The 18,140-nt window shown below is 41.5% G+C and overlaps 1 protein-coding gene across 2 annotated transcripts in view; it reads left to right on the top strand.

Annotated features, from left to right (window-relative positions):
• Nucleotides 1-130: 130 nt before the first annotated feature.
• Nucleotides 131-18,140, top strand: part of LOC116922595 (segmentation protein cap'n'collar) — a 28,072-nt gene continuing 10,062 nt past the window's right edge. Inside the window, exons 1-6 of one of the 2 annotated variants that reach the window (XM_045173670.1) lie at nucleotides 246-382; nucleotides 881-1,731; nucleotides 2,275-2,415; nucleotides 2,588-2,711; nucleotides 12,011-12,186; nucleotides 12,820-13,221. In XM_045173670.1, coding sequence (XP_045029605.1) covers nucleotides 1,171-1,731; nucleotides 2,275-2,415; nucleotides 2,588-2,711; nucleotides 12,011-12,186; nucleotides 12,820-13,221 — 1,404 coding nt within the window. In that variant the 5' untranslated portion in view covers nucleotides 246-382; nucleotides 881-1,170. Of the gene's footprint in view, nucleotides 383-880; nucleotides 1,732-2,274; nucleotides 2,416-2,587; nucleotides 2,712-12,010; nucleotides 12,187-12,819; nucleotides 13,222-18,140 lie in introns of both variants that reach the window. The other variant, XM_045173671.1, reaches the window with a different exon arrangement.

The raw sequence follows: 18,140 nt of genomic DNA, 5'->3' as shown, positions 1-18,140 counted from the left end.
GACTGAATGGATAAGACAAAATCATAAGCGGCAGCAGCCATACTGCCACAGGCTGAATGACGCGCCAAGTATACTTTACGTAAAGTATATGAGTTCTGGCACCTCCTACTTTTCTACACACAGACGAAATAGTGGGACATTGTCAAGGCATTCTTCTTTCAAGTCCCGAATACGACTCACGCTTTAGGCACCGTGTGTGCCTGTCGTCATTGAAGTGAAAAACCAAAACAAGCTATTGTTTTTAAATCGTGAAACCTAGAACTTGACAAAAATGGTGGATATTGATCTGCCCGTAATGATGAGTTTATCACCTGAACCGGATTCTCCAGTGTCGAGCACAGTTCGTGCCAAAACACCAAATAAATGCAGCATTCTCGACGAGGTTAGTTTATTGCCTTTCTCTTGTTTTCTCTTCGTTGCTACGCGAGTGTTTTTGCCGGCCGTTTGCTTGTAATAACATTGTATATAAGATAAGGTATCAGGCTGAAGTCCAAAGTTTGCGAAACAACAGAGAGAAGATTCTTTCGTCGCTTTTCTGTCTATCACATCACTGTTCTTGAAGTGGTTATACTACTTGCCTGCTGCTATTGCTTTACGAATTACGATATCTCATCTGTGCAGGAAAAAATGTGTCTGCTTTTTCTGGCAATGTCGCAGGGAACTACGTCATAGAACCGGAAAAATTTAGACATCAAAAGGAATTCTAGTACACTCGAACTGTATATACACCTTGCTTGTCGCGTGACTTGCTGGCGCCAACGAAACTTCCTAGCCAATATTCATATGGTCATCTAAATTTGAGTCTTTATACAAAGACTCCATGCTGAATGTGTATTGGAAGCATCTTGCATCATCTCTTTGTTTGTCTCGTGCTCCCTAGGTGTCTCTGATCCAGCGTGAAAGCTGAGTCACTTGCCCCTTTACAAAGAGGATAGACTTGTAAATTTTCACGCCGCTGTTCTAGTAGCAGCAGCTGCTGCATCTTCCTTTCAAAACAAACGATTGAGATCGCAACACACGTCCAAATGTTCGTCAATAGTTTTTGGGGACACTGTTGGTAGTGATGTTTTCCTCGACAACGGGAACCTGACCACACTGGAACTACGTTGTAGTGACGTGCTGTGCATAACACCTCTTTGAGGCCGTAACTTTCGAAAGTAATCAAACAAAATGTTGGCTTTTGTTAAGAAGATTCACAGACATTCTGATGAACTGCTTCATCTTGCCCTGATTCTAAGTTTGATCAGAGTTGATCCTGAATCTTACCTTGGACTTGGTCTGGGAAGGTCCAGCTCTTTTCAAGGGAGTTACCACAACATAACAATGGGAGACACATGGGCTCATGTACCGTCTGATTTTCACAATGGATTCATGAGCAACTTGCCAGAAATACCATACTTGCATCCCAAGAGCATGGAGGCTTCTTTATCTCAATATCAAGAAGAGCTAATTGAAGACTTAAATGATCTTGGGAGGTACACTAGCATTTTACCTTCACGAGGCCCAAGAACAATCACTGCTTACCTATTAGATGAGAGCTCACTCAACCGTGATCCATCTTCCTTACCTAATATAAACACAGTGAGTCCTGTTGTTGCCAGTCCTAGTAGCTCTATGCTTGCTGCTACCGTAACCTCTCAGTCACAACAAGATGAAATATTGGATTCCATACAACAGCACCCATCTCAAGAATCTTCAATTCCAGATGAGACATCTGCCCTTTCTCTGGAGGTAAAGCCACTGATAATCATGGTAGAAATCCATTAAGCCCATATAGTCTACTGAGTGAGAAACTCCCCCTTCTCCCTCCTGCAGTGTAAGCAGGTCTTCTTTTTGTGGTACAAAAAGGGTAAATGTTGGTCTTTCGGCGGTAGCAATCTGATGAATGCGATTGAAAGCTAGGATGAATTTGCTAAAAAAATAACGCATAGAAGCCATGCAGTCTGCAATTGGCATGTCATGCTGCCGATTTCTGTTTGTCATCTGGAAAACACGGTGAATTCCATTTTGTCTCGACGACCTCTTGTAGACCCACTTCATGCTCTCACCGTCGCTCAACAGTCTGTTAGCAACATTCTGTCTGTTCTGTTGTCGTTTGACCTCGCAGATCTCAGTGGATGCGCGACATCTTGATTATTTGTGTGTGTTGTAATGTATGGTTTTTAGAGGTACCAGAATTTTACTATTATCGTTTTTAGGAAATTATGTCAGTTATGTAACGTTTCGTCTCAAGGAAACAATTCTCTTATTTTTTAATATTTATTTTTCTCTCAGGATGCGGACTTGATAGAGATATTGTGGAAACAAGACATCGACATTGGAGTACCCCGTGATCATTTTCGCTTTCCGGGAGAAGAATCCAATGACGTCGAAGACGTCGAGATAGCAACGTCCAAGGACAAGTTGGATTTGAAGGTATTTTTTTTTTCCTATCAAAAGGGATGTACGGGTTGCGTCATATGTTGCGTCATAAAGAGTTATTAGGTGTTACAAAAGGCAAAAAAAAAGTGCTGGTTGTGGAACCGTCATCGTCTAACGATCAACAATAAATAATGATTTGTAAAAGCTTTCTTTATCTTGTATGCAGGGTGAAAAGAAGGAGAAGACCAAACAAGGCGAAAAAAAGAAAAACGATGAAGACCCTCCGGACAAATCGCCTTCAGATGACGATCCTTGGGCCGGCCTTCCGTACCGGATTGACGACGAAACAGGTGCGTGAAAAATAAAATGTCACAATACTGGGCTGCAAGCAGTGGGCTTTCCGTAGGACGAAATAGGGCCTGTTGATGTAACCAAATTGAGAAACTCGTAGACTTCCAATATTAGAAATTGTATTTTGATAACGCTAAACTGATCGTGCGACTGACCAGTGCCATCAGTGTCACAACAGGTTGTCACATTTCGTTAGATTATGGCATATCTTTAAAATAGGCGGCACCGATTCGTGGTTGCGTTGTTTGGATAATTTTATCAGCAATCATCTCTTTTTTCTTTTCTTTTTTCTGCCGTGTTTGGGAAGTATCTGTTGAACTTCATTCCTTAGCGAAGGATGAGGCATTTTTTCCCCTATTACTAGATGGTAACGCGGAAAATGCGACGTTTATGCCATCTAGCGGTCAACACGACAATAACAAATCGAGTTTTTGTGGTAGTCGCTGAGTTTGCCAGGAGATGGAGTTTTTAGAACCCCAGAAATGCCGTTTACTTAGTGCGTGTTAGGTGACGGCTGTAATCTGTCTCTGATCTTTGACGTGCAAGCCAATTATCGAGAAACGTGAATGATCACGGGATCTTGGATTTAATGTCTTCGTTGCTGAAACGACAAAATCCATTTAAAGGATTTCCGGCGAAAAGCGTTTTTAGCGTATGTCAAGCGACTCGTCTGTGTGTCACCATCTAACAAACTGCCGTTTCGGTAGAATGCGAAAAAAAAGTTACTTTTCAGCTTCAATAACAAAAGCAAAAAGAATCAGAAAGAGAGGTAGAGAGGAAGAAGCTTGATTCATGTGGGCCGCCGTGAAGAAGAAAAGAGAGGGAAAAAAAAGAAGAAAAAAATGATATGGCTATACCGTTGAATGCTATATCCCACATGACAGGCAGAGATCATTAGTCATTACTCAAAGTTCGACGCCCCGCTAACTCGGACTTGTCGACCAGAGGGGGATATACATTATATTTATATACGATATTATATACATATTTTTCTCGATATCTCTCGGCACAGAACCTGGTATTTGAAAAATATTTTTCTCTTTCTTTATACAAAAATATTTTTCAAAGTTTATTTAGAGATTGAAGAATTTTGATTTTCGAATTGTATTGAACATTCAGTTTAATAACCGCGAAAAGAAAGATGTCGATATTTTCAGATGAGTTTGCTGGGTAGTAGAAACGTACTGAGTATTTGATTCGATTCCGGAAATTCATACTGGTTTCGCGTTCCAGTTACGTATCTCCGGATGCCATTGCTCTCCGCCGACCGTGGCGTGTTCAATAGACTTTGCTTGGATTTTTGAATGCGTCTCTTATTGTGATTACGTTTCGAATGGGGTTATGTAGCCTTGATGCCTTGATAATAGAATGGAAAGCCTATTAGGAGAGAAACTAGCCAAGAAGAGCAGATGCCCGTCCATTCTGTCTGGTCTCTCTCCCTTTTTGCCACAGTCAGTCGAAGAAAGAAAAACGAAAAATAAAAATAAGAAAAAAAAAAAAAATTACCTCCCGCTGATGTCTTGTGCTGTTGCACCCGCAATCATTAATCATAAAAACCGGCTCCCCCCATTGAAAAGGTGAAGCCGAGCAACAACAGCGGGATTACATTCGACTCTGGTCCGTTCGGCATTTCCATTTCCTTCATTTTTCTTCCGTACTCCGAAAAAGAATCTCTCTCTTTTGAAATTTTCCATTATTGCATTCCCCTGTGGAAGCAGCCACGTTTGAATTAAAGTAGCGGAAGGCGTTGCTGCCGTACAAATTCTCCTAAAATATATATGGGGACATTGTGTCGCATCAGAGAAGAATCACATGGGAAGGTTGCGATTCAGATCCCGCACCACGTGTAATTTTGTTCAACCAATAATCCACAAATAATTAATGGATTTTTTGTAGACCAGAATTTTTGCGGTAGAGCTTCTAATTTTAGAACATTTGTTTCTTGTATACTTTTCTTCATTGGCGTTTGGTTTTTTTTTTTTATTATTATTATTGTTGCCTTTTTTCTTCGCCCCTGACCGTCGAAGGGATTATCAGCGCGGAAATGGTCTTTTCAGCGGGGGATGACCCCTCCGAAGTGAAAAGTTGGATGTCCTCTGCTTATAAAGATACTTCAAATCCCAAGCGCGGCGAGAATCGGGCGCGATCATTAACTCAACACTGGTCGGGCCTTATGACCCGTGGCCGAGGGAAGAGAGAAACAAAACAAGCCGGGTAGAAAAAGAAGAAGAAAAAAAAAGTACCGCAAAGAGTTTGTTATGTACCTCTTTCCGTCTCAGGTGCCTGCGAATTCATTAAAATGGTTTTTTTTAAAAAAAGAGCTCCATTTGCGGTCGGAGACAAAAGAAAAAAGAGTCTTGGAAGCGTAGCGCCGAAAGATACAGGACGGCTTCGTCAAATCATTTCCAACGCCAAAGAATAGTTTGGCCAGTATTGACTTTTTTTCCTTCTACTCTTCGGCCTTTAGAAATGGGTGAAAATAGACTCTTTGTATTCTTTATCAGCGTGCCTGCGTACGCGCGTGTAGCGAAAAAAAAAAGAAGTAAAATAATGAAAATCCCAAGATTTATTTTTTAAAAAGTACCGACCGCCGGGATCTGATCTATTTTCGTAGATGCTGGGTCGGAACAGAATTTCAGCTGACAGATAATAAAGTGAGGCCATAGAAAAAGATGTCTTGTACAAGCAAAAATTTTTGTTTTCTTTCTTCTCGATGTTGCGGCGATCGAAATCGCACAGCAGCGAGTGCGTCGTCGCGTCTTTTTCTCCGACCCCCCGATGTCAAAGGGCCCAGCACCGTTGGAGGGAGGTCGTCGTAGAAATGCCCAAGTATTCCTCCCGATGCAGTGCAACGCGACTTGCATGAAAAATTAGTGTGAGATGGCGCTGATTGGAGAGAGAGAAAAGAGAGATAGAGGTGGAACTGTTGTCTTTTTTTTTCTTTGTCCGAAAGAAACAGACAAGACAGTGGAAGAGAGAAAGAGATTCCGTCACGCTTTTTGGCTTATAGCTCCAACCTGACGTCGTTTCACCCAGCGGGATGGAATGCAAAACTTGTATCTGTCGGGGTTTTTTTTTTTTTTTTTTCTCCTTTTTAAAAAATATCTATTATAGATGTGGTACGGGATTTTCTTATTTGTGTGCTGCTAGAACACGTTCCATCGTTCTTTTCTCTTTTTTTTCTTTTGATTTCTTTTGTAACTTGAATATCCAATTTGGCCCCGTCTTTCTGTTTCGCTAGCGAAATGGCGGACAGACCAGCACGTTTTTCTCTTCCCTATATCTTTCCCTGTTTTTTTTTTTTTCGGGGAGTACCTTATTCGTCTCTTTTCATATCGTCGTTCCTGTTGTGTGAATTCAAACTCACACAGCCAGAGGCTAGCGTGTCTTTTCATGTATATCCTTCTCCCCTCTCTGGTTACGTATTGGGGGAATTTTCATTCGGCGTGTGTGTGTGTGTGTATACTATACACATGCATCATGTATCTGTATGATACCAAAAGAAGAAAAAGAAAGAGGATGGTAAGTCCATCCGTTTCATTGGCCGGTCCTCGCGATTGGTTGGCTGCGGAGAGAACCACCCGCTGCTCGCTTATTATATCATGCTGTTCCCTCGATCTCTCTTTCTCCAACCTTTTCGTATCTTCCATGAATATTACATAGAAAAGTTTCGAAGTCAAAGAAGGGAGAAAAAAAAAATTCCAAAGAATCATTTGTTATAACCCTCTTTTTTTTCCGATCACCCACGCGATTTCTTATTTTACGCACTCCATGACTTTTTCCGATCACGATTCTTGTATTGAATTAAAACAAAAGACAAAGAATCCAAGGGAACGATGGGAGTGCAAACAGCATAGCACATAAATTATGTATAGTGTGAATCTTATTGGCTAGATAAATATGCGCATTTTACCGATAACGCGGAAAGTGGCAGGGAGGCTTCAAGAGTCGGACGTTTTGATCATCAGATTTCATGGGCTATTTCTGAGAAATCAAAAAGTATGCGGATAGAGCACAGAGGTCAGGCGTTTGTCTGGTCCAAGAGATTGGCTTTATCCTTGTTCTGTTTTGGGCCGTCCAAAGTTACTAAAGTAAAAGATAATGGACCCGGTCGTCGTGAGAGTCCTAGTTGTGTTTGACGTGCGAGTCGGACTTTTGTAGCCTCTTGATTCAAGGGGATGCATTTTAGTTTTCTCTTGTTTTCTATTTGATTTTTTTTTTTCTGTTGGAAGAAAAGAATGAAGAAGAAAAAGAGACTGACAGATAGAAAAAGGAAAGAAATAAGAGGAAACATCCTTTTGTCTATTTTATCTCGTTGTAGTAGCAGTGGTGGCAGCAATAGAAGCGAGTTGATGTTACGAGACAATAGGCTTTGATGAAGGGATCCTTCGTCTCCTTTTTGAGCGTGAAGAAAACAAGCGTTGAGAAACGCATTTGGGCTATCCATTCGTGGGCTTGTTACCAATAATTTTTATTCATTTTTCCACGTTTAAGACTCGGGACAACCTCTCTGCGTGTCAATACTGGTCAAGTTCGCGTGAAAAACACAAATTTTGGAATAAAAGAATTGCCTGAAAGATATTTGTATACGGAAGGAAGATTTCTGCGTAAGGCGAAAGGGGATGTTGTTGCACCCGAGACTTATTTTCTTTTTAAAAGAACAGCCAGTTGGTGGGGTCCATTGCCATTATCGAAAAAATGGCCGGCGTGAGCTGAACGAATCCGTAGCCCCAATGAGTCATTTTCCATCCTAAAGTCACGTATTTTGCTAAGAAACACGACAGAGAGAAAGACCAAGAAAAGAAAAGAAAACACAAACATGCACATGGAGAGAGGCAGCAGTCGGGATTATGTTTTATTTCCATGTTATCCGATGGTTGTTTGATCGGCAATGTCCGCGTCTTTTCATGTCCTCCTCCCTTTTTTGCCCTCTCCTTGTTTAAATAGCGTGTTTTAACACGTTCACAAGAAGTTGACAGCTAGAAAAGATGGGGAGGGAGGCTGATGCTGGAACACGACTCGAAAAAGTTCTTGTCTCGGCCTCGCCTCCTCTTCACTTTGGACATGTCCATATATTGCAGTCAAGTCTCTCGGCTCTGAACTACGGGAACTTATGTACATTTTCTTTGCTTGTAATAACAGCTTTGAAACAACACACTCTGGCTTGCTGGAGTGAAAATCTGTTGGGTGGTGGTGATGGGGGGATGGTTTAATTGACACGTCGTTGTTATGTCCATCCGAATTTCGTGCATGATGTTTGGCCGCATTCAAATTTCCGCCCCAGTCAGTCCAAAAAGAGTCAAAATTGAAGATAAACACTTTGGGGTCGAACCATTTCAAAAGAAATAAGACTTGCATAACGTATGGCAATTAGATTCAGGCAACTCCATAATCGTTCCATCCACCTGGGCTTTGCTCTTTCCTTTACTGTCATTGTTATCAGACGTCGATTAAGGTCTCTCTCTATGCAATCTTTAAAATTATACAGGAAGGTTTTTTTTTTCATTAATTTCTGGGGAATGCAATCATTACGCGTCCGCACGAATGGAATGTGACGTGTTTCTGTGATTGTTGAGTCAACGCAAAACGCTAAAGCACATTCTTAAAAGGTTCGATGGACAAATTTCAATAGTTCTAGCACACGGCTAAAAAAGCGCAGCAAACCGTGAAGTGTGAACCACCCGTAACTCGACTAACATTTTGTGATAGCTGTAATATAGCCTCGCAGGGGAAGAAAGAAAAGGTGGGGGAAAATACATAAGAGATCAAGTCTTATTATAAGCAGTAGTAGCCTTCGGACTTGTTGGTGCTGATGGTAAAAGTTATTATTATTATTTTTTTTTTAAATAGCGTTCATCTTCTATTGTCTGGTTGGTCGACCGGAGCGTCCGTTTTTGTTCGTGTTTCCACGAATTTCATACCGACTAGCCCTCTATTCTTGTTGATTTTTTTTTTCTCTTCCTCGTTTTGTCTGGTTTTTGTTGGTACCTTCTCCGTTTCAGAGAGGACTCTTGGAAATGAGATCTTGTGTTTCTTTCGTACAATTGTCGATATTAATTTATGGGGGGGCTTTGCGATATTGAGAAATGCGAATCGCGCGCGCTGTAACATGTCGTTGAAAGAATGCACCTGGTCACGTCCGGTTTTTGGCTTGTTTATTTTATTTATTTTTCTTTCGGGGATCGTAATTGAAGGTCTATCATGTGTGTTGGTTGGTTGTCGAGTCGCACATCCGTCGCGTACATCCGGCTCCAAGTTTGAATCCATTTATTTTTTATTTTTACAATTTTCAGCTTACTAGTAGGTTTTATGTAAATATTACATATTCAACTGGTGTTTGGTTCTCTCACTTTTTCTCTTTTCTTTTTTTTTTTTTATTTATTTTTACTCTGATGGAAGAGAAAGAAAAATGAAAAAAAAAAAAAGAGATGTATAGTATTCGTCCGCCCCATGCAACCGCTAGTTTCTGTTGTGTCGAGACCTGACTTTGATAAGGGAACAATAGGGGAAACATCGGGACGCCAGTGGGAAGAAGCCAAAGAGTGTAATATAAAAATGCTATCTAGAAAAAAAGATAAAAAAAAGGACGGGCCGTTCCATTGGTCAAGCCAGCAGATAGTAGAAAAGGGCGGTCGGTTGAGTGGCTTTCATTTGAGATCCCCCTCTCTTTCTTTTCTCTTTTATTCCCACTTCCATCCTGTTGCTGCTGCTGGCCAACTATTTCCAGCAGCGTATTTTACACCACCAGTCTTTTCTCTCTCTCTCTCTCTTGCGTCTTTTTTCTTTCTTTAAAATTATATTTTTTTGTGGGGCTTTCTTTCTCTCGAAATAAATACATTGAAATGAGGTGGGAGGGAGGAGAGAAACACACACACGCATAGACACAGCAGTGAGGGAGAGGTGGTGCGCATAGAGCCGAATCGTATTGTGAAGGGAAACGAAAAGGTGGGAAGATATGTCTAGCTGCTTTTTTCCTTTTCCCTTTTTTTTTTTTCTTTTTATTTTGTACCTGGAGGTTATTTTTTTTTTCATCATCGGAGCCAATCCTCTAGCCTTTTCAAGTTCAGCCCTCCTCCTCTTGTTGCGCTGACGTTCGTAGTAAGGCAACAGCATGGCGTTGCGTGCTTCTTTTTTTTTTTACCAGCCATATTCCCCTCTGGGCTCTCTTTTTCTAAACCTCCACCACCATCACAACTATGGGTGTGTATGTGTGTTTGAATAAAAGTCCCGACTCCGGTGTGGCCACAGACTCGGCATCGGAGTCTCTGCCGACTCGGGCGTGCAGTTAGTTTCTTCCATCGTCGACACACGCAACACACACCGGATTTTTGTTGTTGTTGTTATTATTTCGTTACACCATCATCCGTTCGTCCAAACTCTTTTCTTTACTTTGAATCTATTCAACGGATTTTTTTTTTATTATTATTATTATTATTATTATTCGACTGGCCGCGTGAGTGACTTTTTTTTGTGTGGGTTGTTGCTGTTGTTGTTGAACGTCGTGATTATTTTTTCCGGCAAACCATCGATTTCCAAACACAGTCTTCGGGTCCGGATTACATTCCATCAGGTACACACTACGCTAGATATCTTGTGCTGTCCGATGGAAAACTCTTTGTTCATTTTTCTGTTGCAATATTGCACGTCAATAAAGTCAAATGACGAAGTACATTTTTTAAAAAAGCCTTCAATTTTCTATGTAGGCGGGAAAAAAGGCAAAATTATCTGTCAGTTTTTCGACTTTTTGACGATCTCTTTATTTCAATTATAGGCCTCACGAGGAGCTAAACTATTGCGGTTTTTGTCCCCATAAAAATGGGGGAAAAATTGAATATGCGATTAGAACTTCGTTCGTTATAATTTGCGCGTAGTATTCGAGAAATCGAACGACATAATTAATAGCTTATAATTTAAACATTTTCGTTCCATTTCAGTGGTGCAAAATCGATAGATTTCTGAGCATTGTTTTCGTGAATCCCGTAAAATTCTTCCTCCGTTTGCATCATAAAAAAAAATAATCAGTTAACCACTGAATAACAATGATTGTCATCGCGACAACCAAGGTTGACGTCAATAAAATTTAGAGGAAAAATCTTCACGCTCAGCATTTTGTCATGAAGAAAATGACAACAAAAACAACAACAACAACAAAAAAACTACCGTTTGTTGACTCCGCCAGGCACTTGTTTAAATTTCATTTGAAAATTAGAGTTGTGGCGCGTGCTTATGACTTTGCGCATCTCTTGTTGTCGTCGATGATGTCGCAAAGTGCGGTCAAGCGTACCATTCCAAGATCAGCAGCATTTGTGCGTTTCGCTTTCGTTCTCCTCTCCCCTCAATCAAAGTGTTCAAACGCCTTTCGACGTCTCATAATGATTGTGAAATGTATAAATAAGTCGTTTGTTAAATGTGCCGATCGGGTTGTAGGTCAAAATGTGCAGAAAGGTGCCAGTCACGGAATGATGGGCACGAGAGAAGGAAGAATTTTCCCGGTCATCAAACCCCTGTGACTTGACGTTGTTGAGGTGACATGGCAGCTTCTCTTGGGGACCTGAACGAGCGTCATTGTAGTTAGTCCAGTTCTAATTGCATAACCACAGCATCGATTATTTTCTGGGCCATTTATTGGCTTGGCTTGACTTGTTGAATGTCTATTTTTGGAGGGGGAGGGAACGAATTATTTGCTGTTAGAGCTATCCGTTTCAGACGTCGCAAACAAAATGGCTTCTTATCGAACGCCTAGTAAAAGTAAGAACTAGACACACTTGTGTTTTACCTGTTGAATATGTTCACCAAATGACGACCTTGCCACGTAATGGCTCGGTGTCTGATCTCGATGTTTGACACAGCATTTCAATCATGATGACCAAGCCGAATGATGGTGGGCTTTAAAAAAAAAAAGGCTATATTCCTTTTTTTAAACTGGGGGTCTTCCCGTGCAGAACGTTTAGTCATCATCATCCAGTTACTTAAGAAGCTATTACGAGACACTTTTTTTTCCAAAAAACTCTTGTCTCTGCGTATCTTTTGATCTGTTTCTTTCCTTCGCGCGCGACATCATCTGGTAACGCTTCAACAAGCCATTTCAATCTATTTACATTGAAATGTCAATGGCGAATAGATGACATGTTTTGGCGGTTAAAGCCGCTCGAAAGTGTTTTTATCTTTGAAATAATCTCTTGTTTTCTTTGCGGAGAGTAAATGGGAAGGCCTGAAAGGTCAGGTCGTTAGCGGTCGCGCTATCCATAGATCGCAATTGACTCATATCCATTTCTTTTTACTTGTCTTTTAACGACAGGTGAATACATTTTACTGGAGGATATCGATCATCCCCAGCCATCGACGTCTACGTCGGGTGAAGAATCGAAACCGTCGGAAAGCGAAGAAAAGTCATCGGAGGAACCGTCACTTCCGAGCGAGGACAACGATTCGTTTTCGCTAGACAAAGCGTTTGGTTTTGTCGATTACGACGAGGTGAGTTTGCCGTGCTGTTTTTTTGTTTTGTTTTTTTCCGTTGAAATGTTACCCTTTATTTTATTATTGAAAAATAATGCGACTTACCTATAATTCGCCGTAGCGCCCTTCCTTGTTATTGTTGTCAGCCGAGAAAAAAAAAAAAATTACGATAGCTTAGAGAGTATCTCTTCCCGGATCGTTTTTCAAGGGAAGAAGTAGACGGACTTGAATGAATCGAGCCCAAGTATTTAGAGAGAAGTATTGTAGGAAATGAAAGAACGGCAGCAACGAGGTATTACTGTCGGATTGTTTCGTTCCCGAAAATCGTTTTGAATTGTTTCACTGGCGTTTCCACCCGCCGACGGCCTTTTGTTCCCTATTTTCGTTGTTTTTTTTTTTCTTCCTTAAACTCGGAAATCTTTACAGTGGTCCGTGACCACCAGTTAAACTCCCTTGTCGATACCGTTACAAAATTAAGAGAGAAAATAAAAAGAATAATGTAATAAAAATTTACAAATCCTCCCCCGCATTCAAGTCTCCGTGAGGTTAACAACATTGGCCCCACTTTATCCAAGAATTAAACTGCTTCTCAAATTCAACTTTAATGTCTTTAAACGATTTAATTAAATTATTCTAATTTTTTTTTTTAAGGATAAATTGACAGAGAGCAATTTCACGTTAGGCGCATTGAGCCCGGAGAGCGCGGAATTCATCGAAGAACTCGATCCCGTTTTGGGTTCGATCGTTGCTTCCCGTTCGTCCGCCCAGGTCCCTGTGCCTAACTTTGGCTCTTTGCTTTCGGATGGTGGTAGCACCTCCGGATCGCCTCGTAACGATTCGCTTGATTTGGATTTGGGTTTCTATTTGGGCACGGACGACAGCCGTGCGCAAGCAGAAAGCGCCGAAGACGGCGACGACGAAGAAGAAGAGCTTTTGAAATTGTTTCGGCCCGAATCCAGTTCCAGCCATACCATCGACACACTCAGCGAGCAACTTGAAGCCAGCCTGGAGGACATGATCCAGACAGCCCAGATGCATCCACGCTCATTACAGGTACTGACAACACCAACTTTTTTTTGTTTTTTGTTTTGTTTGGCCCACTCGAATTTTCTGCATTTGAAACCAATCGAATTTGTCCGCTATCGTAAAAATCGGGTTGTTGTACCCTTCGGATTGGCGGAATTTTAATATCGGTGTAAAGGAAAACGCGAAGGGGGAAAGATTGAAGAAGTTGACCATCAGTCTACTTCTGATGAACGAGAGGTTCGTTCACGAAGGATGTTTGTGTGTTGACACACTCGTCGAAGAATGCCAGTGCTGGTGGTTCTGTCTTGAAGCTGAGAGCGAATGGTGGGGAGGGGGAAATACTTTTTGGTGTGTTGAGTTTGAGTCAACACGCCTTTCCTGTGTGTGTGTCTCTGTGTATAGACAGACCCGGAGAAGAACGTTTGAGGTGCTGATGGGATCAAGGACCACACAGCATCGAGTTGCACGCGTCCAGGGATGTCCTCCTCTTTTGGGTCCCTTTTTCTGGGAACCTCGAGTACCAGAGAAACGGTGTCGAGTATTTGCCTTTGATTTTTGTTAACCTGCTCGTTGAAAGCAAGTAGAACTGGGTGAAAAGGGAGGACGAAGGAATCACTTCAGACCGGATTGTTTCGTTTGACGTCGTCTCGTTGGGGTGGTATTTAATTAAGGCAGGTTTTTCGTTTTTGACTTTTTGTACCTTCGAGTTTCATCTTCGTACCTTTTTTAGTTCCCTCTTTCTGTTTGTTTTTTAAACACGAGTTCGTGTTTCTTCAATTCTTGAATTCGTCCAGGGAAAAACAGAGAGAAAATTGTGATTTTTGAATGCGCGGCGGAAATCCAGCGACACGTTGTCGATGATTCGTATCTAATGACGGTTTTCAGGGTTCTTATTTAGTGCTCGCTCTTGTTCATCACAAGCGTTTTACACCTTGTCCGGCGGGAAAATTTGAAAGAAAATATTAGAGTTCCCCCACCCCGCCACTTTTAAGGACATAATTTGTCGGGAACGAAATAAATGTCGATAGTAGTTTGGATGGGAGGATGTGTTCAGTAATTCGTACCAGAAATACGTGTTCTCCCTTTTCTTTTTAAACAACGAACAAGTCTGTTATTGATGGTGGGAAAGAAATCTTAAGTGGAATAAGGGGAAATCAAACTTTGATCGTTTGAACCGCAAGAAAACTGTGGGTCCATTATGTCGTCCATTTAAAAAGCGACGTAGGTTTTTAAAGGAAAATATTGAAAATTGGAAAAGAAAAAGAAAAAACCTTTTACAACATTCCTCCGAATGAGGGCCAATTATAGTCGCCAGAGCTTCGCTGTCAACTTGAAGCTTCTTTTGCAGTCTGTAGTAGGGTTTGTCCATCATCGAGGTCAGTCTCTGTCGTCTCTCTTCAGGTGCTTCATGTTGATGTGTCCATAAAAGTCGAGTACTACGAGACGCACGTACCCCCTCGCTTTTTTCTGTGTGCCCCCTCTCGTTCCCACACAGACACCACCTCCTCTCGACTGGAAAGAAAAGACACTTTTCGTGTCCTTCCCCCCCGAGTTTTTACGAAAAGACGCAGAAATAGAAACATACGTTCGTTTCTTCTTTTGTCCACACTTTGGCAGATGCGATGGGTTTTTCTCTAAATTGCGTAGGTTACGTGGCGTTGATTCGTGTCATTACCGAAACCTTAGATAAAAACTGACATTTTTGATCTGAAGACGGACAAGAATAGAATATGGAAACAGAAAGATAAAAAAAAAGTCTTATTATCTTAATAAAGGGCGGGTTTGTGCCACACGGAGATAAAAAAAAAGGCGTTAGATGATCAAGGAAAACCCCAAGTTGGCTGCTATAGGGGAGGTGCTACAACCAGGCCAACAAGAAACGGGCGGCATGTTGAATATTTCTTAGACTTGTCAGTTTTTTTTTTCTTTCTATTTTTTTCGCTGACGACAACGACGCCGTCATATTAAAAAAAAAAAAAAAAAACCTCTCCTCGTTTTTATCTCGCGTCTTTTTCTTATTTCTACCTTAAATGTAGCGCAACAAAAGAATACAAGGCAATGTAGCGGCGGCGGTTGGTACACAGCCCTTATACATATATATATACATCATTAGAGCCGACTTTGCTGTTGGGCCTGCCTCTCTCTCTCAGAATATAACAAGTTTTTTTTCTTTCTTTTCTTCCCTTTTCTTTTACGTGTGTCAAAAAGAAAAGAATACGAAAAAAGAAAAAAAAAAAAGACGAAGATAATTTTAATTTCCTTCTTGTTGGTTTCTGGGCGAGTGCTGGAAAGGGGCGGATGAACAATCATGCAGAACCGAAGGACAAAAGAGCTTTCTTTGCCCCTCTCGTGGAGGTTGTGGTTGTTGGCTGATGTTAGCTGAGGGAGAGGTTGTATTTTCGTATGCGCGTTGTAAGGATAGTGGTGTGGAAGAAGACAACAAAAAATATCTATACGTGTCTGGGAGAGGTCGACTTCTTTTTCTGGTGGACGTCGAAGAGAGACAGAGAGGGAGACGTTCTGTGTCACACACACACACAACAACAGCAGGTGGAAAAATCTTACAAACGGCAACAGCTTAAGAACGGACAGGCTTCTCTTTGAGAATGAGAACCTTGAGCTTTTCATTCCTTTTTTTTTTTTTTTTTTGCTCTTGTCTGTGTAGTTCGAGTGGCCCAGCACTGCCGCTCCAGCACGTACTGCCGTGTTTTATTTTTATTTTCTCAAGAACACCCGGAGTAGCAGATTGTATTTAGACATGCGCCAAATCTTTGTGTTGTCGAACAAAAATTGTTTGATCCACAGTCGAAAATCTTCGATTTTGCGCGATTCAATTCTGATTAGGTGTGGGCAGAGGACCTCTATTCTGCGTCATTTCTAGTTTATCGGTAGTTTACTACCTCATCCGTCGTGATAATTTGTGTTCCTTTTTGCGCGCTTGTTTGGGCGTCGCAATCGCTGGAAACATGATCGATGGTCATAGACCTATTTCCGAGAAATATTTCAATCACCACCGTCTTCCGTGTCTTGTATTTTATATTTCTTCATTTCTGTCATTTTCTTCCGTCCTGTTCTTTTATACATTTCCTGTGCACAATTAAATGTCGTGTCGTCGTTTGTTATCTAAGAGAGAGAGATGGTTGTCTCATTCCTTGTATTGCCTCTGCTGCAATGGATAACGGGGGAAAAACCACATTTTGAATGACTTGATTATGAATGGATCTTTTCCTTCCTTCTCTTTTTATCCCCCTCACTTCTGGTAGTCAACTGGCAGAAGAATGTTGGGACATAACTTCCCTCCGGTTCTTCTACTTTCATCTCTTCCTTTTTTTTTTTTCTTATTTTTATTCCGTTTTGTTGTTGATTCGAAACCGAGCGCGGGAGATCACAAGAAGAAACCCGAGAGAGCGAGAGAGTTAGGGACCTCTGCTGCATCATTTGTCATTTCGAGGTGCATAGAGGGGGATATGCGAGCTGGAGGAAATATATGGTTTTCTCTCTCATGGAACTCACCGTGACATCATGCGACAGGGGAGAAAAAAAAAAGAGACGAATAATCTGCAGACCGGCATGGCGTTATGAATGCCATGGTTTTCACACACACGTGCACCAAACTCTCTCTCATACACGGACACATACAAAGGTAAATGAATGTGAAAGAATTTGTATGTGCTATTCGTGCGTTCAAAGGTGCAAAGAGATGAGGAGCGAAAGCAAAATATTTTTTGTGGTTTTTTGGATTTAAATTGAGAGAGAGAAAGAGAGAGAGAAAGAGAGAGAGAGAATTTGAACCTCATTTCCTTTTTCGGGAACTGTTCTTTGTCCGATTTTGGTTCGTTCGTTTGTGATTGACATTGGGCGGGTGCGAAGCTAGCTGGTTTTCGCTAGTTTGTGTGCGGTAGCTGAAAATGAAATGAATGGGTAACATTAATGCAAAACGTTGGATTGAAAAATCCCGAATTTGTTGGGCTGGGCCCGTACGTTTAACCGTCCTTTCCTGCCTGCCCTTTATTTTGATAAATAAACCCCCCCCCCCCAAAAAAAAAAAGTCCTGGTTGTAGAAAGGAAAGAGGGCCAGCGGACGCGTTCAGCCGCTTCTTCTTTTGTCGCGTGATGGAGGAGGGCTCTTTTGTACGGGTGGGACGAGATCTCTTGGGCAAGAGGTTTTTGCTGCTTCTCTCAACCAGCCGAGTCAGTCGAGGCACGGCCATCGAGTAAGACAGGTAGCAAAAGAGAGACACTCTCTTTTTCTCTCAGTTGAGCTTCCCCTCTTTTCTGCTACCATTTGTGTGTGCGTACGTGTGTGTGTTATCTCCTTCCAATTGCCGAGTGAAGGAGGAAATTTAAAAAAGGGGGGGAAAGAAAAGAAAGGCTTGAAAAAAAAATCCTCTTTTTACAGATTTTTGGAAAAAAAAAAGAAGAAAAAAAAATATATATATCTCCACCCCATCAACAAGTTGAGTTATGTCCTGGGGTCGTTTGTGGTGACATTTAAATCATTTCCACCACATTGGGTTGCTTTTGTGACTTGTTGTTGGGAACGTGTTCGCACCATGTCGCCTTAAAGTGCTCGACGGCAACGACGTCCGCTGCCGTCTGCAACGTTTTGCCGCGCCCCGACGGAGTTTGGATTGAGTTCGACAACTTGTACGAAATCGGAAAAGGAAGGGGAAACAAGACAAAACAAGAAACTATAAAAGTGTTTGTGCATAGCATGATCGTCGTCTGCAGAATCCATGGGGACGGATGATTGCTCGTCGACAGACTTCATGGTAATTTACCCAACAGCGAATTGTTACTTGCTCAATTCATTTGTTAGATAGCCGATTGGTCTTCTTGCGTCGGAGAAAATCATTTTTTGGTAGCACGTGTGCTTATTTTTAAAATTTCGTAACATCTTCTTTTTAATCGGATTGAAAGTGAGCCGACGTGTCTTTTTGCTGTGG

This window comes from Daphnia magna, linkage group LG5 (genome assembly GCF_020631705.1).
Source record: "Daphnia magna isolate NIES linkage group LG5, ASM2063170v1.1, whole genome shotgun sequence".
Lineage (NCBI taxonomy): Eukaryota > Metazoa > Arthropoda > Branchiopoda > Diplostraca > Daphniidae > Daphnia > Daphnia magna.
Note: the sequence above shows the minus strand (reverse complement) of the source record. Positions and strands in the feature narration are given on the sequence as shown.